The sequence below is a fragment of the Coregonus lavaretus genome, assembly GCF_964263955.1.
Source record: "Coregonus lavaretus genome assembly, chromosome: 20".
Taxonomy (NCBI): domain Eukaryota; kingdom Metazoa; phylum Chordata; class Actinopteri; order Salmoniformes; family Salmonidae; genus Coregonus; species Coregonus lavaretus.
In genome coordinates, this window is record NC_140007.1 from 38186205 (window position 1) to 38209837 (window position 23633).

The 23633-nt window shown below is 47.5% G+C and overlaps 1 protein-coding gene across 1 annotated transcript in view; it reads right to left on the reverse strand.

The window, feature by feature from the left end:
• esyt1a (extended synaptotagmin-like protein 1a) overlaps nucleotides 1–23633 on the reverse strand; it is a 50940-nt gene that overhangs the window by 7847 nt on the left and 19460 nt on the right. The window contains exons 10-23 of the mRNA XM_084184674.1: nucleotides 23018–23100; nucleotides 22336–22384; nucleotides 6308–6397; nucleotides 6051–6146; nucleotides 5600–5671; nucleotides 3612–3698; nucleotides 2359–2499; nucleotides 1916–2095; nucleotides 1474–1650; nucleotides 1182–1264; nucleotides 1049–1097; nucleotides 740–829; nucleotides 430–525; nucleotides 90–161 (exon numbers count right to left, since the gene is read on the reverse strand). Coding sequence (XP_084040800.1) covers nucleotides 90–161; nucleotides 430–525; nucleotides 740–829; nucleotides 1049–1097; nucleotides 1182–1264; nucleotides 1474–1650; nucleotides 1916–2095; nucleotides 2359–2499; nucleotides 3612–3698; nucleotides 5600–5671; nucleotides 6051–6146; nucleotides 6308–6397; nucleotides 22336–22384; nucleotides 23018–23100 — 1365 coding nt within the window. The remainder of the gene's footprint in view (nucleotides 1–89; nucleotides 162–429; nucleotides 526–739; nucleotides 830–1048; nucleotides 1098–1181; nucleotides 1265–1473; nucleotides 1651–1915; nucleotides 2096–2358; nucleotides 2500–3611; nucleotides 3699–5599; nucleotides 5672–6050; nucleotides 6147–6307; nucleotides 6398–22335; nucleotides 22385–23017; nucleotides 23101–23633) is intronic.

Below are 23633 nucleotides of genomic sequence, written 5' to 3' on the forward strand. Positions count from 1 at the left end.
TAAGCCAACCCCGTCTGTTTTTCCCCAAAGTTCTGCACGCGTCGGTTTTGTTGCAAAACAACCAACCCTTCTATAAGACAATGTGCTACCTTGGTCTTGTATGACATGGCCTTCAGCAAAATCTCTGCCCCGACTTTTGGCTCCTTTCCATTCATCTTCAACTGTGAACATGGAAAAAACAAGTGTATAAAATAAATTAAAGAACCGCAATAGAATCAACATCGACAAATGTACATTAACAACAAATGTACAAACCAATACTGAAATGTCATTATTTAGTAATAAAACCAAAACCCATGTTGTATATAAACACTTAGGATGTATTGTGGGCTATACAGTATTGGATCACCAACAACAACAACAACAACAACAACAACAACAACAAGAACTGTATGTCAACACAGCAGGGCAGCAGGCCCCAGATCTCACCGGCAGGCTGTGGGCTCTCTCCAGGTACACAAACAACACAGCAGCCGATGGCACTGCCTTGTTCTGGTACTGCTGCTGGGCCTGGTACTGCAGGATCTGGAAGGTTCAGAATTATAATACACTGTTAGAACCAGATGCTGGTAGAGCAGAGAGAGGAATGTAGAGAGAGTACAGAGAGGGAGAGTGTGTGTGAGAGAGAGGGAGAGGGAGGGAGGGAGGGAAAGAGAGAGGGGGAGGGAGAGAGAAAAAGAGAGAGAGGGGGAGGGAGAAAGCGAGGAAGAGGGAGAGCAAGAGAACAGGGGAAGCTAACCTGATCTAGTCTGGCGGACTCTGAGACTGTGGGGAGCCACTCCATGACCAGATGAACCCGACCTGACTTCACATCATTCAGAGTGTACCACTGTGATGGAAACAGACACATCATTACCAGAGTACCATTATCAGATGATCAGAGTACCATTATCAGATTATCAGAGTACAATTATCAGATTATCAGAGTACCATTGCAATAATGTAAGAGACACATATTTTGGAGGCATAGCTCTGCCACTGGCCATACAGAAAACACAGCTAAATCTGTCATAAAAACAATCACTTATAGTGAATCGTTATATGTTACCTCATCAATGAACTGTGGGCTGATGATGTCTCGCAGGTTTAACTTGAACCTGTAACAAACAAAACATTCATGTATTTCAGCAGAATGGTTCTTAGTTGTTTTGAGGCACCATGTTGTCTGGTCAGATCCTTACCTGCCCAAGAAGTCATCCTGATCCAGATCTTTATCAAACAGCTCAAACTGGATCTCCTGACCTGGCAGCTGGGTTAAGATGATCTGAGGAAACCGAAACAGCACATAGAGGTGCTTGACGTTTTCCAGAAAGATTTTTAATAGGTATAAATTCTGCATTAATGAATGAATAATCCCCTCATTATTGTTTACAGTATGAGAGCATGGTGCCGCAGTGTGCGGAGACATCATGTACTGAAAATACTTTGGATATCCGGCACAGCTGCTTCATATATTCCCTCTGTTTATTTTACCTCGTAGAGTTCGTTCCAGTAGGGGTTCAGGTTCTCTTTGATAGTGTGGCTGCGGAAGGTGACACCCGCTACCCTGATCTTGGCGTAGGGGTCACTCTTCCCCTTAACCATGCCCCCTATGAAGTTATCCTTGGCTATCAGATTACTGGCCTCCACCAGGTGGATACGCAGCACTCCCTATAGAGGGGGGGATGGGTAGAGAGAGGGGGAGAGAGAGAGAGAGAGAGAGAGAGAGAGAGAGAGAGAGAGAGAGAGAGAGAGAGAGAGAGAGTACACTGTACAATAAGTTATCTATCAGGTTACTGGCCTCCACCAAGTGGATACGCAGCACTCCATACGGAGAGAGGAGCAGAGAGAGAGAAGGGCGAGAGGGAGTGAGAAAGAGAGAGTGTGTGTGTGTGTGCGTGTGTGTGTGTGTGTTTGTGTGTGTGAGCGGACTCACCTCACTAGCGAAGTACGAGTCAGGGGTGGTCTGTTGGGGTCGTGTGGGTACAGGTTTGGGGGCTCCACCCACTCCCCCGGGGGCCACTTCTGACGTGGTACCCCCGTCTCCGTGGCCTGACCCTAGGCTTGGGGGGTGAGGAGATATGGGGCTGGAGGCATCCTCACTTAAATACAGCACCTATAACATAGGAGAGAGAAGAGAGGGAAATACTTAGTCAGAACCAAAAACATTAGGACAGGTTATGCCATAACCGTATGCCTGTGTTCTGTATCTCTGTGTGTGTGTGTGTGTGTGTGTGTGTGTGCATGTCTCCATGCATGCAGTTGTGCGTTTGCATTCTGTGTGCGACTGTGGGTGTTTTTTGTGTGCGTGTCGGTGCTTCCGTGCATGCCTGTGTGTGTGTGTGTGTGTTTGTGTGTGTGTGTGTGGTCCCCACCCACCCTCAGAACAGCATTGATATAGATGCGGCCAGAGTTGTCCAGCTGGAACCACTGATCCATGCTGAGGTCAGGACTGGCCAGCAGACGGGTCAGTGGGATGGACAGACTGCCAAGAGACAGGGCCCGGTCATCATCCTTCACCTGGGAGAGATGGAGGAGGAGGAGGAGGAGGAGGGGGAGGAGGAGCAGGAGGTGGAGGAGTGTGAAGGGGAAGAGGAGGGGGAGTTGGAAGAGGAGGAGGAGGGTGAAGGAGGGTGAAGGGGAAGAGGAGGGGGTGGAGGAGGAGGAAGAGGTGGAGGAGGAGGAGGAGGAGGAGGAGGAGGAGTGTGAAGGGGAAGAGGAGAGGGAGGAGGAAGAGGTGGAGGAGGAGGAGGAGGAGTGTGAAGGGGAAGAGGAGGGAGAGTAGGAGGAGGTGGAAGAGGAGGAGGAGGAGGAGGGTGAAGGGGAAGAGGAGGGGGAGGAGGAGGAAGAGGTGGAGGAGGAGGAGGAGGAGGAGGAGGAGGAGGAGGAGTGTGAAGGGGAAGAGGAGGGGGAGGAGGAAGAGGAAGAGGTGGAGGAGGAGGAGGAGGAGGGCGGAGGAGGAGGAGTGTGAAGGGGAAGAGGAGGAGGAGGAGGAAGAGGTGTAGGAGGAGGAGGAGGAAGAGGAGGAGGAGGAGGAGGAGGAGGAGGAGTGTGAAGGGGAAGAGGAGGGGGAGGTGGAAGAGGTAGAGGTAGAGGAGGAGGAGGAGGGTGAAGGGGATGAAGAAGAGGAGGAGGAAGAGGAAGAGGTGGAGGAGGGTGAAGGGGAAGAGGAGGGGGAGGAGGAAGAGGAGGAGGATGAGGAGGGTGAAGGGGAAGAGGAAGACGTGGAGGAGGGTGAAGGGGAAGAGGATGGGGAGGAGGAAGAGGAGGAGGAGGAGGAGGGTGAAGGGGAAGAGGAAGACGTGGAGGAGGAGGAGGAGGAAGAGGAGGAGGAGGAGGAGAGTGAAGGGGAAGAGGAGGGGGAGGAGAGAGAGAGAGAGAGAGAGAGAGAGAGAGAGAGAGAGAGAGAGAGAGAGAGAGAGAGAGAGAGAGAGAGAGTTAAAGAGCAGTGTTGGTATGATTGACAGGTGGATAAGGATAAGGGAATAAATAACAGTAGGGAGTATGTGTCAGTAACCACAGCAACGGTGACAACAGGAGGAGAAACTCCTTATCACTGTGACTGCCAGGGCAATATTTCTGTAACACTTTAACAGACAAGAAGAAAGTATGCTTGTAAGAGGATTTGTTACCTGAATGTCGAGTTCCTGTTTGCGAGGGTCCTGGATGTAGAAGGTGAAGGCATCTTCCCAAACAGGGTCAGAGGTCAGATAACAGGTCTAGAGATGGCAGAGACGAGGATATATTCATGATGAAATATACAGAGCTAGGTTAGCATATACAGTACCAGTCAAAAGTTTGGACACACCTACTTATTCAAGGATTTTTCTTTATTTTTACTATTTTCTACATTATAGAATAATAGTGAAGACATCAAAACTATGAAATAACACATATGGAATCATGTAGTAACCAAAAAGGTGCTAAACAAATCAACATATAGTTTATATTTTATATTCTTCAAAGTAGCCACCCTTTGCCTAGATGACAGCTTTGCACACTCTTAGCATTCTCTCAACCAGTTTCACCTGGAATGCTTTTCCAACAGTCTTGAAGAGTTCCCACATATGCTGAGCACTTGTTGGCTGCTTTTCCTTCACTCTGCGGTCCAACTCATCCCAAACCATCTCAATTGGGTTGAGGTCGGGTGATTGTGGAGGCCAGGTCATCTGATGCAGCACTCCATCACTCTCCTTTTTGGTCAAATATCCCTTACACAGCCTGGAGGTGTGTTGGGTCGTTGTTCTGTTGAAAAACAAATTATAGTCCCACTAAGCGTAAACCAGATGGTATGGCGTATCGCTGCAGAATGCTGCGTTAGCCATGCATGTTAAGTGTGCCTTGAATTCTAAATAAATCACAGACTAAATAAATCACTGACAGTGTCACCAGCAAAGCACCCCCACACCATCACACCTTCTCCTCCATGCTTCACAGTGGGAACCGCACATGCGGAGATCATCCGTTCACCTACTCTGCGTATCACAAAGACACGGCGGTTGGAACCCAAAATCTCAAATTTGGACTCATCACACCAAAGGACAGATTTCCACCGGTCTAATGTCCATTGCTCATGTTTCTTGGCCCAAGCAGGTCTCTTCTTCTTATTGGTGTCCTTTAGTAGTGGTTTCTCTGCAGCAATTCGACCATGAAGGCCTGATTCACACAGTCTCCTCTGAACAGTTGATGTTGAGATGTGTCTGTGACTTGTTTCTCTGTGAAGCATTTATTTGGGCTGCAATTATTGGGGCTGGTAACTCTAATGAACTTATCCTCTGTAGCAGAGGTAACTCTGGGTCTTCCATTCCTGTGGCGGTCCTCATGAGAGCCAGTTTCATCATAGCGCTTGATGGTTTTTGCGACTGCACTTGAAGAAACCTTCAAAGTTCTTGAAATGTTCCGAATTGACTGACCTTCATGTCTTAAAGTAATGATGGACTGTCGTTTCTCTTTGCTTATTTGACCTGTTCTTGCCATAATATGGACTTGGTCTATCTTCTGTATACCACCCCTACCTTGTCACAACACAACTGATTGGCTCAAACGCATTAAAAAGGAAAGAAATTCCACAAATTAACTTTTACCAAGGCACACCTGTTAATTGCATTCCAGGTGATTACCTCATGAAGCTGGTTGAGAGAATGCCAAGAGTGTGCAAAGCTGTCATCAAGGCAAAGGGTGGCTACTTTAAAGAATCTCAAATCTAAAATATATTTGGATTTGTTTAACACTTTGTTGGTTATTACATGATTCCATATGTGTTATTTCATAGTTTTGATGTCTTCACTATTATTCTATAATGTAGAAAATAGTAAAAATAAAGAAAAACCCTGGAATGAGTAGGTGTGTCCAAACTTTTGACTGGTACTGTAATTATCATTATATTATTATTATTATTATTATTATTATTATTATTATTATTATTATTATTATTATTATTATATTATAGGTTAGGTAGAATGTTAATAGTAAGGCCCTCTGATCCCATAACAAGTCTAGGGACAAGAGGGAAGACGTTATCCAGTATATGTGATACAACATATGAGACATACACTACAGTTAGGTTAGGTAGAATGGTTACAGTCAGGCTCTCTGAGGGTGTGTGGCAGTGAATTCCTACCCTACTCTCCTTGGTTGTGTCCTGTACAGACAGCTGCACCATAGGGCTGGGGTCCTTATTGCCCTTCTTCCTCTGAAAGACAACATATAACACTGATATCATACACACTAACATAAACAAAAGGGGGGGAAATTGTATTTTACACCGGGTAGGTGCAGTGAAATGTTTGGTTTTACAGGATCAGTCATAGTAGTACGGCACCCCTGGAGCAAATGAGGGTTAAGTGCCTTGCTCAAGGGCACATTGAACGATTTTTATTCGAACCCTCTAACCGCTAGGCTACCTGAGGACAGACTGTAGACCAGAACCAGTCAGGTTGCGTTCCAGGTCGTCTTTACTACAGTTCCTGAGCAGTTAAACACTTCCCTAGGCATGGTGAGTTCTGATCATCTGTGCAGTACGACTGCAATAAAGACGTCCTGGAACATGGCTACTGTCAGTCAGTACTTACAGGCAGGTCTTGAGCGCGTTCCAGGTAGACAGACAGGATGGCTGCAGAGGGAGGGTCAGCAGTCTTACAGGTCATATTTCGGTTCCTCTGGATAACCTGATCACATGGGAAAACAGAGAAGGGTGTTTGAGGTATATGATTATGATTTACCTGATCAAAGCAAAAAAGTGAAAACTGAAGAGTGCTTGAAGGCAGAATGATACAGCTCAATATTTAAACAGCATCTTTGTTTACAAACTACTGCGCTATGGACACACCTCACTGAGTCGGTCAGCAGAGGACAGCAGAGAGAGCCACTCCAGACGGAGGTGAACACTGCCTGATGTAACATCCTTCAGCTTGAACCACTAGGAGAGAAAAGGGGGGGGGGGTTAAAGAGAGACTGTGCATGTTTGAGAATTGCAGTGAGGCTGAGCAGTGCACCAGACCTTCACGACTGAAAGGATGTTTTAACATTTCAGAAACCACATAAATATGATACAGCCAGTGAAGGCTGCTGAGAGGAGGACGGCTCATAACAATGGCTGGAATGGAGTCAATGGAATGGTATCAACCACATCCAACAGGTGGTTTCCATGTGGTTGATACCATTCCATTGAGTCCACCCCAGCCATTATTACGAGCCGTCCTCCCCTCAGCAGCCTCCACTGGATATAGCCCAACTGACATGTAGTCGATCTTGAACATACATATTGACTAACCCCCGACTAAACCATTGAGAGTAATAGAGGGGTGTCATGTTATTGTGGTGAAATGGACTAAAACACTGAGAGTCATGAAGGGGTATAATGTTATTGTGGTGAAATGGTGAGCACAGACTGAGCCAGCAGGAGATCACGAGGAGGGAGGTACATGGGGTCTGCATGACACTTGCTGTTTGAAGGAATTACCAGATTCAGCCTTCATTCTGACCCATGTCTCAGGGTAGTCTTCATTCCAGCTCAGTGCCCTTTACACACAATGGAACTTTTACTCTCTATACGAGATACAGAAAACAGCTAGTATATGTTAAAATGCTAATTGACCAGAAGCTGCTTCTAAATAGTTAAAGTAGATCACCTTTTATTGAACCTATTGGGATGTCAGACTCACTTTAGGTACATAAGATGAAGAACAAATTTGGAAAGTATTCAGACCCGTTGACTTTTTCCACATTTTGTTACGTTACAGCCTTATTAAAAAATGGATTACATTGTTTTCCCCCCCTCATCAATCTACACACAATACCCCATAATGACAAAGCCAAAACACGTTTTTAGAAATTTTAACAAATGTAATAATTCAAAACTGAAATTTCACATTTACAGAAGTATTCAGACCCTTTACTCAGTACTTTGTTGAAGCACCTTTGGCAGTGATTACAGCCTCGCGTCTTCTTGGGTATGACGCTACAAGTTTGACACACCTGTATTTGGGGAGTTTCTCTCATTCTTCTCTGCAGATCCTCTCAAGCACTGTCAGGTTGGCTGGGGAGCGTCGCTGCACATCTATTTTCAGGTCTCTCCAGAGATGTTCAATCGGGTTCAAGTCCGGGCTCTGGCTGGGACACTCAAGGACATTCAGAGACTTGTCCCGGAGCCACTCCTGCATTGTCTTGGCTGTGTGCTTAGGGTCGTTGACCTGTTGGAAGGTGAACCTTCTCCCCAGTCTGAGGTCCTGAGCGCTCTGGAGCAGGTTTTCATCAAGGATCTCTCTGTACTTTGCTCCGTTCATCTTTCTCTCGATCCTGACTAGTCTCCCTGTCCCTGCCACTGAAAAACATCCCCACAGCATTATGCTGCCACCACCATGCTTCACCGTAGGGATGGTTCCAGGTTTCCTCCAGACATGATGCTTGGCATTCAGGCCAAAGAGTTCAATATTGGTTTCATCAGACCAGATAATCTTGTTTCTCATGGTCTGAGTCCTTTAGGTGCCTTTTGTCAAACCCCAAGCGGGGTGGCATGTGCCTTTTACTGAGGAGTGGCTTCTGTCTGGCCACTCTACCATAAAGGCCTGATTGGTGGAGTGCTGCAGAGATGGTCGTCCTTCTGGAAGGTTCTCCCATCTCCACAGAGGAACTCTGGAGCTCTGTCAGAGTGACCATCGGGTTCTTGGTCACCTCCCTGACCAAGGCCCTTCTCCCCCGATTGCTTAGTTTGGCCGGGTGGCCAGCTCTAGGAAGAGTTTTGGTGGTTCCAAACTTCTTCCATTTAAGAATGATGGACGCCACTGTTCTTGGGGACCTTCAATGCTGCAGAAATGTTTTAGTATCCTTCCCCAGATCTGTGCCTCGACACAATCCTGTCTCAGAGCTCTACGGACAATTCCTTCGACCTCATGACTGGGTTTTTGCTCTGACATATACTGTGGGACCTTATATAGACCGGTGTGTGCCTTTCCAAATCATGTCCATCAATTGAATTTTCCACAGGTGGACTCCAATCAAGTTGTAGAAACATCTCAAGGATGATCAATGGAAACAGGATACGCCTGAGCTCAATTTCGAGTCTCATAGCAAAGGGTCTGAATACTTGTGTAAATAAGGTATTTCTGTTTTTCTTTTTATTACATTTGCAAAAACTTTGTCATTATGGGGTATTGTGTGTAGGTTGATGATGATTTATTTAATCCATTTCACAATAAGGCTGTAATGTAACAAAATGTGGAAAAAGGGAAGTGGTCTGAATACTTTCCGAATGCACTGTATATTTGTGAATTTTGTGAATTTCTATTAGGATCCCCATTAGCTAACGCCGTAATGTTAGCTAATCTTCCTGGGGTCCAACACCAATTAATAAGACATTAAAAACAATTACAAATTTGGAAGGGGGAAAAAGTAAGGAACTTGTCTGTAGGTCCTGCATTAAAGAACATAATTGGTTAAAGAAAATTGTGATAAATAAAAATTTATACCAGTTTCATTTAAGGACCAAAGGATTGACAGCTGTCCCATATATATTGCAAAATAGTTGGGAAGAGATTTTTGACGTACCGATTCCATGGCATAGTGTTTATGAACTGATATGCAAAACGACGCCGGATTCAAAACTTAGAATTGTTCAATTTAAATTATTATACAAAATTCTTGCTACCAATAGAATGTTATTTATATGGGGGATACAATCTTCCCAGCTCTGCAGATTTTGCTGCGAAGAGACAGAATCATTTGATCATTTGTTTTGGTACTGTCCATTTGTAGCTTGTTTTTGGTCACAGGTCCAGGGATTCCAATATTTACCTGGAGCTAACCCTGCAGATAGCACTACTGGGTGATCTGAAAAGTCATAGTCAAATATATATAATAATACTTTTAGCAAAAATGTTTATTTTCAATTTACAATCTGTAGAAACAATGAAAATAGAAAGGTTCCAAACTTTTGTGAAACATCACAGTACAGTTGAAGAATATATGGCAAATAGAAATCCAATATGGATGGTGTTAAGAGATAAAGGGGAGGTGTTAAATGGAGCTGAAGGATGGAACTAATAACAACTAACAACAAATAATAACAACAAGATAACTAATGTAAAGCATACTGTGTCCATAATAAGTATATAGGTTATAGGTTGAGAGCTTTTGTGAAAGAGCACAGTTAGAAAGATATGGCATATAGAAGCAAACCAGATGGACATCATGAAAATGATCGAAGAGGCTGAAGGTAGAGGAAGTTCAGGAGTAAAAACAAACAAAGTAGAATTATAGTAAAATTGACTGTGTCCACAATATGTATATAGTATGTATAAGCTGGAAGTAGAGGCCTAAGCGTTGTTGTTCACTAGTTTACTCCAATTAGGGAAGGGGTGGTGGGGTTGGAAAGTAATAAAGGGAAATATATTTTTTTAAAGGATATGTATATATAAAAATTATATGTATACAGTGAGGAAAAAAAGTATTTGATCCCCTGCTGATTTTGTACGTTTTGCACTGACAAAGAAATTATCAGTCTATAATTTTAATGGTAGGTTTATTTGAACAGTGAGAGACAGAATAACAACAACAAAATCCAGAAAAACGCATGTCAAAAACGTTATAAATTGAATTGCATTTTAATGAGGGAAATAAGTATTTGACCCCTCTGCAAAACATGACTTAGTACTTGGTGGCAAAATCCTTGTTGGCAATCACAGATGTCAGACGTTTCTTGTAGTTGGCCACCAGGTTTGCACACATCTCAGTAGGGATTTTGTCCCACTCCTCTTTGCAGATCTTCTCTAAGTCATTAAGGTTTCGAGGCTGACGTTTGGCAACTCGAACCTTCAGCTCTCTCCACAGATTTTCTATGGGATTAAGGTCTGGATACTGGCTAGGCCACTCCAGGACCTTAATGTGCTTCTTCTTGAGCCACTCCTTTGTTGCCTTGGCCGTGTGCTTTGGGTCATTGTCATGCTGGAATACCCATTCACGGCCCATTTTCAATGCCCTGGCTGAGGGAAGGAGGTTCTCACCCAAGATTTGACGGTACATGGCCCCGTCCATCGTTCCTTTGATGCGGTGATGTTGTCCTGTCCCCTTAGCAGAAAAACACCCCCAAAGCATAATGTTTCCACCTCCATGTTTGACGGTGGGGATGGTGTTCTTGGGGTCATAGGCAGCCTTCCTCCTCCTCCAAACATGGCGAGTTGAGTTGATGCCAAAGAGCTCCATTTTGGTCTCATCTGACCACAACACTTTCACCCAGTTCTCCTCTGAATCATTCAGATGTTCATTGGCAAACTTCAGACGGGCATGTATATGTGCTTTCTTGAGCAGGGGGACCTTGCGGGCGCTGCAGGATTTCAGTCCTTCACGGCGTAGTGTGTTACCAATTGTTTTCTTGGTGACTATGGTCCCAGCTGCCTTGAGATCATTGACAAGATCCTCCCATGTAGTTCTGGGCTGATTCCTCACCGTTCTCATGATCATTGCAACTCCACAAGGTGAGATCTTGCATGGAGCCCCAGGCCGAGGGAGATTGACAGTTATTTTGTGTTTCTTCCATTGAATGATTCAGAGGAGAACTGGGTGAAAGTGTTGTGGTTAATCACACTAACTGTTGTCACCTTCTCACCAAGCTGCTTGGCGATGGTCTTGTAGCCCATTCCAGCCTTGTGTAGGTCTACAATCCTGTCCCTGACATCCTTGGAGAGCTCTTTGGTCTTGGCCATCATGGAGAGTTTGGAATCTGATTGATTGATTGCTTCTGTGGACAGGTGTCTTTTATACAGGTAACAAGCTGAGATTAGGAGCACTCCCTTTAAGAGTGTGCTCCTAATCTCAGCTCGTTACCTGTCAGCTTCCTGCTTCTCCTGTTTGTCTCCGGGCCTCTAGAGGTCAGCTGTGTTCCCCTCTGCCTTAGTTCTTCCTCGTGTGTCCTCATTAGTTTGATCCAGGTCACCTGTGCCTTGTTTTCCCTTTAGTATTTTAGCTGTGTGTTTTCCCCTTGTTTCTCACTTGGTTATTGCGTCCTGACTATGTGTCTCCTGCTTTGTCCCACCGTGTCTGTCCTAGTAAGCTGTTCGAAGTTATCTTTAGTTTGTTTTTCTCCCCTCGTGGAGTTGTTTTGTTTTGCCTCCTGTTTTGGAACATTAAATCAACTTACCTGGAGTATTGCCTTGGGTGTTTCATTTGGGTCCTACAACACCTCCTCTGTGGCTAAGGGGTAGTACCCCCAGCTTTCCACATCTGAGACCGGAGTTCTAGCCCGGCTTGTGACAGAATAACCAAGTCACTCATGGACCCAGAAACACTCAGTTCCCAGGACCTGTTGGCGGTGATCACTCGACATGAGGCTTCTTTCCAGCGCCATGAAGCCGTTCTCAGCCGACAAGAGGAGCTGATGGCTAGTCATTCTCAACTCCTGGCCGAAATGATGAGTTCCCTCCGCCAGCTCTTTGAACGCCTCCCTGGTCCTCTCCCTTCCCCCAGGTCACCCCCCAGTGACGACCGGCCTTCTCGGTTGGCGGAGCCCCGACTACCACCTCCCAAGCCCTTTTCTGGGGATCCAAGCTCTTGCCAGGGTTTCCTCACCCAATGCTCCCTCACCTTCGAGCTCCAACCCTCAAGTTTTCCCACAGACCGTTCCAAGATTGCCTACATCATTACCCTTCTTTCAGACAAGGCGCTCGCCTGGGCTTCTGCGGTGTGGCAGTCCCAGGAGGCCTGTTGTGACTCCCACGCTGCATTTGTAGAAGAGTTCAAGCGGGTGTTCGATCATCCTGTCAGTGGGCGGGAGGCTTCCAAGCGCCTACTGTCTCTCCGTCAGGGCCCCCGAAGCACGGCAGATTTTGCCATTGAGTTCCGGACCATAGCAGCAAGGAGCGGATGGAATGATGAAGCGCTGAGGGTCTGCTTTCAGGGAGGGTTATCTGAGCCCCTTCAAGATGAGTTAGCCACCCGGGAACCAGCTGGAGATCTCGAGTCCCTCATAGCCTTGGCCATCCGCCTGGACAATCGTCTAAGAGAGCGGAGAACGGCTCGCCGTCAGGTGTCTCAGTCCCAAGTTCCTCTGAGCAGCTCTGTTTCTCCTGTTTGGACTCCGTCATTCAGAGCTTCCCCGGCTCCTGAACTGCTCCAGGATTCCCCGGAGAGCATGCAGTTAGGCCGTTCCAGGCTTTCTCCCAACGAAAGGGAACGTCGCATGAGGGAGCGTCGGTGCCTCTACTGCGGGGTTGCCGGCCACTTCCGCTCCACTTGCCCCGAGCTTTCGGGAAACGCCTGTCCCCGCCCAGCTACAGGAGGGCTGTGATGGGGAGAATTAGAGCGCCTCCTACTAACGCTGTCCTGGCTATTCCAGCCACTCTGTCCTGGGGGGGCCACCAGCATCGGGTCCAGGCTATGATCGATTCCGGTGCCGCAGGTGATTTCCTGGATGTAACCTTGGCTAAGGAACTTAAGATCCCTACCCAACTACTTCCTCAACCCCAGGCCGTTACAGCCTTAGATGGCAGACCTCTGGAACCAGGAAAGGTTACCGAGGCGACTCAGTCCCTGCGACTTACCATCTCTCAACACCAGCAGGAGGAGACCTTCTATCTTATTGACTCTCCCGAGTATCCTATTATCCTGGGTCACCCTTGGCTATGCAGACATAATCCCCAGATCGACTGGCCTACTGGCACCATTCTAAGCTGGGGTCCCACTTGCCAACTCACCTGCATGCTTCAGAGTCCCTCAGCCCCTAGTACCCAGTTTCAAGAGTCTGTTGACGTCTCCCGAGTCCCCAGTGTTTACCATCGGTTCAAGGCAGTGTTCAGCAAGGCCCGGGCTACTGCCTTACCGCCTCATCGCACGTATGACTGTGCCATTGATCTACTCCCTGGGTGCTGCCCTCCTAGAGGTCGGATCTTTTCCTTGTCCTCCCCCGAGCACGCAGCTATGGACACCTACATTAAGGAGTCCTTGGCAGCCGGCCTCATCTATGCCTCTACTTCCCCGGCTGGGGCGGGCTTCTTTTTTGTTGAAAAGAAAGACGGGGGTCTTAGGCCTTGTATTGATTACCGGGGACTCAACAAGATCACGGTTCGGAATCGATACCCCCTTCCTCTCATGGCCACTGCTTTTGAGCTGCTTCAAGGGGCTTCCATTTTTACTAAGCTGGATCTCCGCAATGCTTACCATCTCGTGCGGATCCGGCAAGGAGACGAATGGAAGACGGCGTTCAACACGCCCACGGGGCACTATGAATATCGGGTGATGCCGTTCGGGCTCACCAATGCCCCCGCAGTATTCCAAGCCCTGATTAATGATGTTCTCCGGGATATGCTTAATCTGTTCGTTTTCGTGTACCTGGACGATATCCTCATCTTCTCGAGGTCACTGAAGGAGCATGAGGGGCATGTTAGCCGGGTTCTCCAGAGGCTCCTTGACAATCACCTCTACGTTAAGCCTGAGAAGTGTGAATTTCATGTTTCTCAGACTCAGTTTCTCGGGTTTATTGTCACTCCTGGGCACCTAGAGATGGATCCCAAGAAGGTCAAGGCGGTCCACGATTGGCCCACACCTGCCACGGTCAAGGAGGTTCAACGGTTCATTGGCTTTTCTAACTTCTATCGGAAGTTCATCAAGAATTTCAGCTCGGTGGTAGCCCCCTTGACGACGCTTACCAAGGGAGGAGGGACCAGGATTCACTGGGGTCCGGAAGCAGCAGGGGCCTTCGAGGATCTCAAGCGCCGCTTCACTTCTGCTCCGATTCTGGTGACCCCTGACCCAGAAAGACCTTTCGTGGTGGAGGTGGACGCCTCAGAGGTGGGGGTGGGAGCCGTCCTGTCACAGAGGGGTGCGGATGGGAGATTACACCCTTGTGCCTTCATGTCTCGCCGCCTGTCTGAGGCCGAGCGCAACTACCACGTGGGGGATCTAGAGTTGCTTGCGGTAAAACTGGCCTTGGAGGAGTGGCGCCATTGGCTTGAGGGGGCTCAGCACCCTTTCCAGGTTCTCACAGACCACAAGAACCTGGAATATCTCCAACAGGCTAAGCGGATGAACCCTCGGCAAGCACGATGGTCCCTTTTCTTCAATCGATTCCAGTTCCTCCTGTCTTACCGACCTGGCACCAAGAACGTCAAGCCGGATGCCCTGTCTCGAGTCTATTCTCCCGAGGTACGAGAGAAGCCCTTGGCATCGATTATTCCGAGGTCTAGGATCGTCGCACCTCTTCAGTGGGAACTAGAAAGAGGGGTACGAGAAGCTCTTGTCCATGAGCCCGATCCAGGCGGTGGTCCTGCCGGTCGCCTGTACGTTCCTCTCTCTGTTCGGGCCCGCGTCTTGCAGTGGGGTCATGAGTCGCCCTTGACATGCCATCCAGGCAGTGCTCGCACACTGGAGTTCCTCCGACGGCGGTTTTGGTGGCCGTCCATCAAGAAGGACGTGCAGGTCTATGTGGAGGCCTGCCCGGTGTGCAACCAGGGAAAGTCGACACGCCAGCGACCCCAGGGACTGCTCCATCCCTTACCTGTTCCTCGAAGGCCATGGTCACACCTGTCTCTGGACTTTGTTACGGGACTTCCTCTATCCCAGGGCAACACCGTCATCCTAGTGGTGGTAGACCGTTTCTCTAAGGCTGCCCGGTTTATTCCCCTGCCCAAGCTGCCCTCGGCTAAGGAGACTGCTGAGCTCCTCATGAACCATGTCTTCCGGATATTTGGTATTCCCCTGGACGTGGTCTCTGACCGAGGTCCCCAATTCTCGTCCCGGTTTTGGGGGGCCTTCTGCAGGCTTGTTGGGGCCACAGCCAGCCTATCGTCAGGGTTCCATCCAGAGTCTAATGGTCAAACGGAACGGATTAATCAGGATCTGGAGACCACCCTGCGGTGTATGGCGGCCAGTAATCCCACGTCTTGGGCCACCTATATCATTTGGGCTGAATATGCCCACAACACCCTCCAGTCCTCAGCCACCGGATTGTCCCCCTTCGAATGCCAGTTCGGTTACAACCCTCCATTATTTCCAGAGGAGGAGGCGCAAGTTGGTGTTCCCTCGGCCCAGCGCTTTGTCCAACGCTGTAGGCGGACCTGGAAGAAGGCCAGGCGTGCCCTCCTTCGGACCTCCCAGAGATACCAAAGTCAGGCTAATCGCCACCGCCGGACGGCCCCTAGTTTCCAAGCTGGTCAGAGAGTTTGGTTGGCCACCAAGAACCTGCCCCTCCGGGTCGAGTCCAAGAAGCTTTCCCAGAGATACATCGGCCCTTTCCGCATTGCTAGAAAGGTTAACCCTGTGTCTTATCGTTTGGTTCTCCCTCGTTCCCTTAGAATTAACCCCACTTTCCATGTTTCACTTATTAAACCTGTCTTGTCTTCTCCCTTTGCCCCCCCACGCAGACCCCCGCCACCTCCCAGGATCATTGACGGCCAGCCAGCCTACACAGTCCGCCGGATACTGGACTCCCGGAGGGTCCAGAACTCTCTGCAGTATCTGGTGGACTGGGAGGGCTACGGGCCAGAGGAGCGCTCCTGGGTTCCAGCCAGGGACATCCTGGACCCAGGGTTGATCCGAGATTTTCGCACCCGGGGGCCAGGGTGTTCTGGAAGGAACGTCAGGAGTCGTTCCTAGAGGAGGGGGTCCTGTCAGCTTCCTGCTTCTCCTGTTTGTCTCCGGGCCTCTAGAGGTCAGCTGGGTTCCCCTCTGCCTTAGTTCTTCCTCGTGTGTCCTCATTAGTTTGATCCAGGTCACCTGTGCCTTGTTTTCCCTTTAGTATTTTAGCTGTGTGTTTTCCCCTTGTTTCTCACTTGGTTATTGCGTCCTGACTATGTGTCTCCTGCTTTGTCCCACCGTGTCTGTCCTAGTAAGCTGTTCGAAGTTATCTTTAGTTTGTTTTTCTCCCCTCGTGGAGTTGTTTTGTTTTGCCTCCTGTTTTGGAACATTAAATCAACTTACCTGGAGTATTGCCTTGGGTGTTTCATTTGGGTCCTACAACACCTCCTCTGTGGCTAAGGGGTAGTACCCCCAGCTTTCCACATCTGAGACCGGAGTTCTAGCCCGGCTTGTGACAGTTACCTGTATAAAAGACACCTGGGAGCCAGACATTTTTCTGATTGAGAGGGGGTCAAATACTTATTTCCCTCATTAAAATGCTAATCAATTTATACCATTTTTGACATGTGTTTGTCTTGATTTTTTGGTTGTTATTCTGTCTCTCACTGTTCAAATAAACCTACCATTAAAATTATAGACTGATAATTTCTTTGTCAGTGGGCAAACGTACAAAATCAGCAGGGGATCAAATACTTTTTTCCCTCACTGTATATACGTAGTTCCCTGTAGCTCAGTTGGTAGAGCATGGTGCTTGCAATGCCAGGGTTGTGGGTTCGTTTCCCACGGGGGGCCAGTATGAAAATGTATGCACTCACTAACTGTAAGTTGCTCTGGATAAGAGCGTCTGCTAAATGACTAAAATGTAAAAAAATAAATAAATATATATATATGTGTGTATATATACAGTGGGGAAAAAAAGTATTTAGTCAGCCACCAACTATGCAAGTTCTCCCACTTAAAAAGATGAGAGAGGCCTGTAATTTTCATCATAGGTACACGTCAACTATGACGTCAAAATGAGAATTATTTTTCCAGAAAATCACATTGTAGGATTTTTAATGAATTTATTTGCAAATTATGGTGGAAAATAAGTATTTGGTCAATAACAAAAGTTTCAATACTTTGGTATATACCCTTTGTTGGCAATGACACAGGTCAAACGTTTTCTGTAAGTCTTCACAAGGTTTTCACACACTGTTGCTGGTATTTTGGCCCATTCCTCCATGCAGATCTCCTCTAGAGCAGTGATGTTTTGGGTCTGTCGCTGGGCAACACAGACTTTCAACTCCCTCCAAAGATTTTCTATGGGGTTGAGATCTGGAGACTGGCTAGGCCACTCCAGGACCTTGAAATGCTTCTTACGAAGCCACTCCTTCGTTGCCCGGGCGGTGTGTTTGGGATCATTGTCATGCTGAAAGACCCAGCCACGTTTCATCTTCAATGCCCTTGCTGATGGAAGGAGGTTTTCACTCAAAATCTCACGATACATGGCCCCATTCATTCTTTCCTTTACATGGATCAGTCGTCCTGGTCCCTTTGCAGAAAAACAGCCCCAAAGCATGATGTTTCCACCCCTATGCTTCACAGTAGGTATGGTGTTCTTTGGATGCAACTCAGCATTCTTTGTCCTCCAAACACGACGAGTTGAGTTTTTACCAAAAAGTTATATTTTGGTTTCATCTGACCATGTGACATTCTCCCAATCCTCTTCTGGATCATCCAAATGCACTCTAGCAAACTTCAGACGGGCCTGGACATGTACTGGCTTAAGCAGGGGGACACGTCTGGCACTGCAGGATTTGAGTCCCTGGCGGCGTAGTGTGTTACTGATGGTAGGCTTTGTTACTTTGGTCCCAGCTCTCTGCAGGTCATTAACGAGGTCCCCCCATGTGGTTCTGGGATTTTTGCTCACCGTTCTTGTGATTATTTTGACCCCACGGGGTGAGATCTTGCGTGGAGCCCCAGATCGAGGGAGATTATCAGTGGTCTTGTATGTCTTCCATTTCCTAATAATTGCTCCCACAGTTGATTTCTTCAAACCAAGCTGCTTACCTATTGCAGATTCAGTCTTCCCAGCCTGGTGCAGGTCTACAATTTTGTTTCTGGTGTCCTTTGACAGCTCTTTGGTCTTGGCCATAGTGGAGTTTGGAGTGTGACTGTTTGAGGTTGTGGACAGGTGTCTTTTATACTGATAACAAGTTCAAACAGCTGCCATTAATACAGGTAACGAGTGGAGGACAGAGGAGCCTCTTAAAGAAGAAGTTACAGGTCTGTGAGAGCCAGAAATCTTGCTTCTTTGTAGGTGACCAAATACTTATTTTCCACCATAATTTGCAAATAAATTCATTAAAAATCCTACAATGTGATTTTCTGGATTTCTTTTTCTCAATTTGTCTGTCATAGTTGACGTGTACCTATGATGAAAATTACAGGCCTCTCTCATCTTTTTAAGTGGGAGAACTTGCACAATTGGTGGCTGACTAAATACTTTTTCCCCCCACTGTATATACAGTATATATTTGCGAGAAAGAAAACATATGGGGGATTGGAAGTTATTCAGACATTTACATTGATGGAAGTTACAATCTATTTGCAATATTAAAGCTGATCTACCCCCGAAAGAATATAAAATAACACAAAAAAATTTAACATTACAAATTAAGACTTTACAAACATTTTACAAGTAGACAATACAGACAATTAAAATACCTGACAGGTAACACATTTAACATTCAGTTGATGCTTTCTATTTCCTGTCCAGTCATATGGTCTATCGCATTAGATGGTCTTTTAGTTTTTTCTTGAAGGTGGATTTACTTTTTGCCTGAGAAATATGGATTGGTAAAGAGTTCCATTCAGCTATGGCTCTATATACAACTGTAGATTTAAGGTGAATTGTCCTTGGCTTGGGTTGTCTTAGATGCCCTGAATTTACCTGTCTGATTTGGTGGTTATGCATGTTGCTAGTATGTACTAACTGGTCTGAAAAATACTGTGTTTTTAAAAAATATATAACATTCCTAAAGAAAATCAGAAGACTGGATAGTAATTTGTTTTCAACGTGAAGCCATGAGATTCTGATGCATTTGGACAATATTCATACGGATAGAGCAATGAAGAGCTAATCTGGCAGCCCTGTTTTGAGCGATTTTGAGCTTTTTTATATCTTTCTTTGCTGCAGATGACCATATAACTGGACAGTACTCTAGGTGTGATAGGATTGAATCACCTGATTCAGAGTGCTAGATGTTACATACTCTGAACATTTTCTTGTAATAACAATATTATCTTTGTGTTCTGACCATGATAAAGCTTCGTCCAACATGATGCCTAGTAGTTTAGTTTTTTTCACTTGCTCTACATGCGTTCTATTAATCGACAAATTCAATTGGGGATCATCAGCAAGCATCTTGAACTAAATACAATACATTTAGTTTTAACCTTTAAATAAAGGTTAAATAAAAAAATGTGTCTCCTACATGATACAATCTTTAATAAGGGTATATGACATGGAGCCATCAGTTGGACTCATGGCATTCCTCAACTTGTCCACTTTGCCTGTAAAATATTCATTAAAGTAGTTTTCGATGTCGTGTGGTTTTGTAATAAATATACCCTCTGATTCAACAAAAGAGGTGGACATGTTCGAATTCCTACCCATAATTGTAAGGCTTGGTGTGAGGTGTGACCCAGGTGCGGTGCAGGATATACAGTAGGCAGTAGGCAGAGATGGTGAAACAAGGATCTTTATTGGTGGTCCCGAAGCCAGCATACAAAATAACTGAATTATCACGATAAAAGTAAGGTGGAGCAAATAAGTCTCCAAAAACCGGCTGACAGCCAAAATACGAAATATTACCTAAAACTCTGGGTGGAGGCGACGGAATGTTGTTATCAGCCCTGGGTCCAGAATGTCCCTCCTGGGCACCCAGGACCACTCCTCCGGTCCATAACCCTCCCAGTCCACAAGAAATTGGAGACCCCTCCCCATCCGCCAGCAGTCCAGGATCCGGTCCACAGTAAAAGCCGGCTGTCCTCCGACGAGGCACAGCGGGGGAACAGGACGAGGAGGGGGAGCCAGGGGACAGGTGGCGACGGGCTTGAGGAGGGACACATGGAATGTGGGATGCACCCGCATGGTGGGGGGAAGTTTCAGGCGGTAGGCCACTGGGTTGGCTCGCCGGACCACTCTGAATGGCCTGGGGGGACAGCTTCCTGGACTCCACGCGGAGGGGAAGATCCCGCATGGAGAGCCACACCCTCTGTCCCGGGCGAAAAACCGGGGCCGGGCGACGCCTGCGGTTGGCCTGATGTTGAGACCTGACCGAGGCCTGCTTAAGCACCGCCCGTACCTGCCTCCAGGTGCGGCGACAGCGACTGATGTGGGCCTGGACCGACGGGACCAACGCCTCCTCCTCTTGCTCTGGGAATTTGGGGGGTTGGTACCCTTATTGGCACTGGAAGGGGGACAGGCCGGTGGACAAGCAGAGGAGGGTGTTGTCGGCGTACTCCGCCCACGCCAGTTGCTGACTCCACGTAGCTGGGTTGCTGGAGGTGTAGCACCTCAGCATCCCCTCCAGATCCTGGTTGACGCGCTCCGTCTGCCCGTTCGACTGGGGATGGAAACCGGAAGGGAATCTGACGGAGGCGCCGAGGCAGGTGGCGAACGCCTTCCAGAACCTGGCGGCGAACTGAGGGCCCCAATCTGACGCCACATCTTGGGGAAGGCCGTGGACCCGGAAAACGTGCTGCAGCACCAACTTAGCCGTCTCCCGTCTGACGGGAGTTTGGGAAGGGGAATGAAGTGGGCAGCCTTCGAGAACCAGTCCACAACGACCAGGATGACTGTGCATCCATCAGAGGGGGGTAGGGCAGAAATGAAATCCAGCGAGATGTGGGACCAGGGGCGCTTTGGGATAGGCAGGGGTTGGAGCAGCTCCTCCGGTCCATAACTCTTCGTTCACGCGCACACCGGGAAAGCCACAATGAAGGTGCGCATATCCCCCTCAGCAGATGGCCACCAGAACCTCCTACGCAGGAACTCCAACATCCTGGCGCTCCCCGGATGGCTGGTGAGGTCGGACGCGTGCGCCCACTGAAGCAGTCGCGAGAGCACAGCCTTGGGTACGTACATCCTCCCCAATGGACTTCCGCCCGGATCGGGCTCCCACCGTAGCGCTGCTCTGACCAGCCTATCGATTCCCCACGAAACGGGGGCAGCAATCAGGGCGTTGGGGACAATGGGGTCATCCCTCTCCACCAGATCCATGGGTTCGAACTGCTAAGTTCTTATAGTCCGTCCATACAGCGAATGGATGGGCGGCCCACTCTAGCCAATGCCTCCACTCCCCCAGGGCGAGCTTGACCACTAGCAACTCACCTTCCAGCTCAACCTGTTGATCCAATTGTAGCTTCTCAGAAAACAGCTTTCGAACTTTGTCCTCTGATTCAGCCCATGTCTCACTTTGGCTCTCCTGGATACCATCTATTACAAGATTATTTCTCCTCGATTGTCCATCCAGGTAATCAGCCTTCCCAGACATGTTCTGGAGGCCCTCCCTGACTGTGGTGATTTCATTCCGCATAGAGGAACAGTTTCTGGAAAGTGTATCCTGTGTAGTCTTCAATACATCCACATCCTTCTGTGTGAACTGAAGGCTTGTTTTAATGTCTTGTACATCTTTAGTCAGGTTGTCCAGCCGTTTGTTGGTAGACTCCATGATCATTTGTATAAAGCTTTTAAAGTTGTTTTCCTGCTGAATTATAATTTCCTTATAGAATACTTTCTGCTTCTCCAAGAGTTCACGTACCTGCCCAGCAGAGATGTGATCCTCGTCTTTTTCGGAGGCATGGTAGTACTAATAGTAGGGCGAGCCCACTATTCACTCTGTAAAATGAGAGACGCCGGCAGGAGAAAACTCTAGAAATCGGTAGTCCTAAGCCCGGGACAAATAGAAGTGTGGCCCTAGCCACAAGGGCCAACCGCTTAGCGGGCTTGGTATCCGTCAGTAGTAGACCAGGTTGCCTAGCTTGATAGCGAGCAGCAAGGCTAGCTGCTTCGCCAATGTAGTACCACCTTGTTTGAGCAAGGATCCCGGGACATATATCAGCGGTCCCAGCGTTAACACTAACTGCATCGTAGGATCCAGATATGAATAGGAAAACGTTTATTAGCTAACTAGGTAGTTTGTTGTTAAAGTAAAACAAACCGAATCTCTAGTCTTGAACTGTGTGCTCTGTTGACGATACGGCTTATGGTGAATGGTGAATGGTTAAGGAGCGCTTGTAACTCACCTCATCTAGAACTCTGGCCTTGTGCACGACATCTAGATCCATTTTAACCCTGAGAGAGAGAGAGTGAGAGAGAGAGAGAGAGAGAGAGAGAGAGAGAGAGAGAGAGAGAGAGAGAGAGAGAGAGAGAGAGAGAGAGAGAGAGAGAGAGAGAGAGAGAGAGAGAGAAAGAGAGAGAAAGAAAGAGAGAAAGAAAGAGGCGAGAGAAAGAGGAAGATAAAGGAACATGTAAAATGTACATTACAACATACAGTGGTACACAGTAAATTTGTAACAATGAATTAGATGACATAACCAACAAAGAGAGTGAGTCAGTGCATCCCAAATGGCACCCTATTCCCTATATAGTGCACCACTTTTGACCAGAGTAGGGCATAAGAATCTGGCCAAAACTAGTGCACTACATAGGGCAGTGTTTCCCAATCCTGGTCCTGGAGACCCAAAGGGGTGCACATTATTGTTTTTGCCCTAGCACTAACATACCTGATTCAAATAATTAAAAGCTTGACGTTGAGTTGAATCTAGGGTAAAAACAATGTGCACTCCTTTGAGTCCCCAGGACCAAGATTGTAAAACACTGCCCTATATAATGCACTAGTCTTTACTATAACCAGTCAAAGGTATTAAACTAAATAGGGAATGGGGTGCCATTACAGACACAGTCAGTGAGTGAGTTGGGCGCTACCTGCCCAGGAAGTCATCCTGGTTCTGGTCTTTATCAAACACCTCCACCTCCAACTCCTGACCAGGCACTTCATGGACAATCACCTGACACACATATATAAACAAACACATATACACATGTAATCACAATCACAGATGACACAATAGTAACAGTAGCAGTAACACAGACATGCACATAGTCACAATGGTCAAAGCCCATAGCACCAGTGTTTATCTCAACAGCCCCAATGTCCATAGCACCAGTGTTTATCTCAACAGCCCCAATGTCCATAGCACCAGTGTTTATCTCAACAGCCCCAATGTCCATAGCACCAGTGTTTATCTCAACAGCCCCAATGTCCATAGCACCAGTGTTTCTCTCAACAGCCCCAATGTCCATAGCACCAGTGTTTCTCTCAACAGCCCCAATGTCCATAGCACCAGTGTTTCTCTCAACAGCCCCAATGTCCATAGCACCAGTGTTTCTCTCAACAGCCCCAATGTCCATAGCACCAGTGTTTCTCTCAACAGCCCCAATGTCCATAGCACCAGTGTTTCTCTCAACAGCCCCAATGTCCATAGCACCAGTGTTTCTCTCAACAGCCCAAATGTCCATAGCACCAGTGTCTCTCTCAACA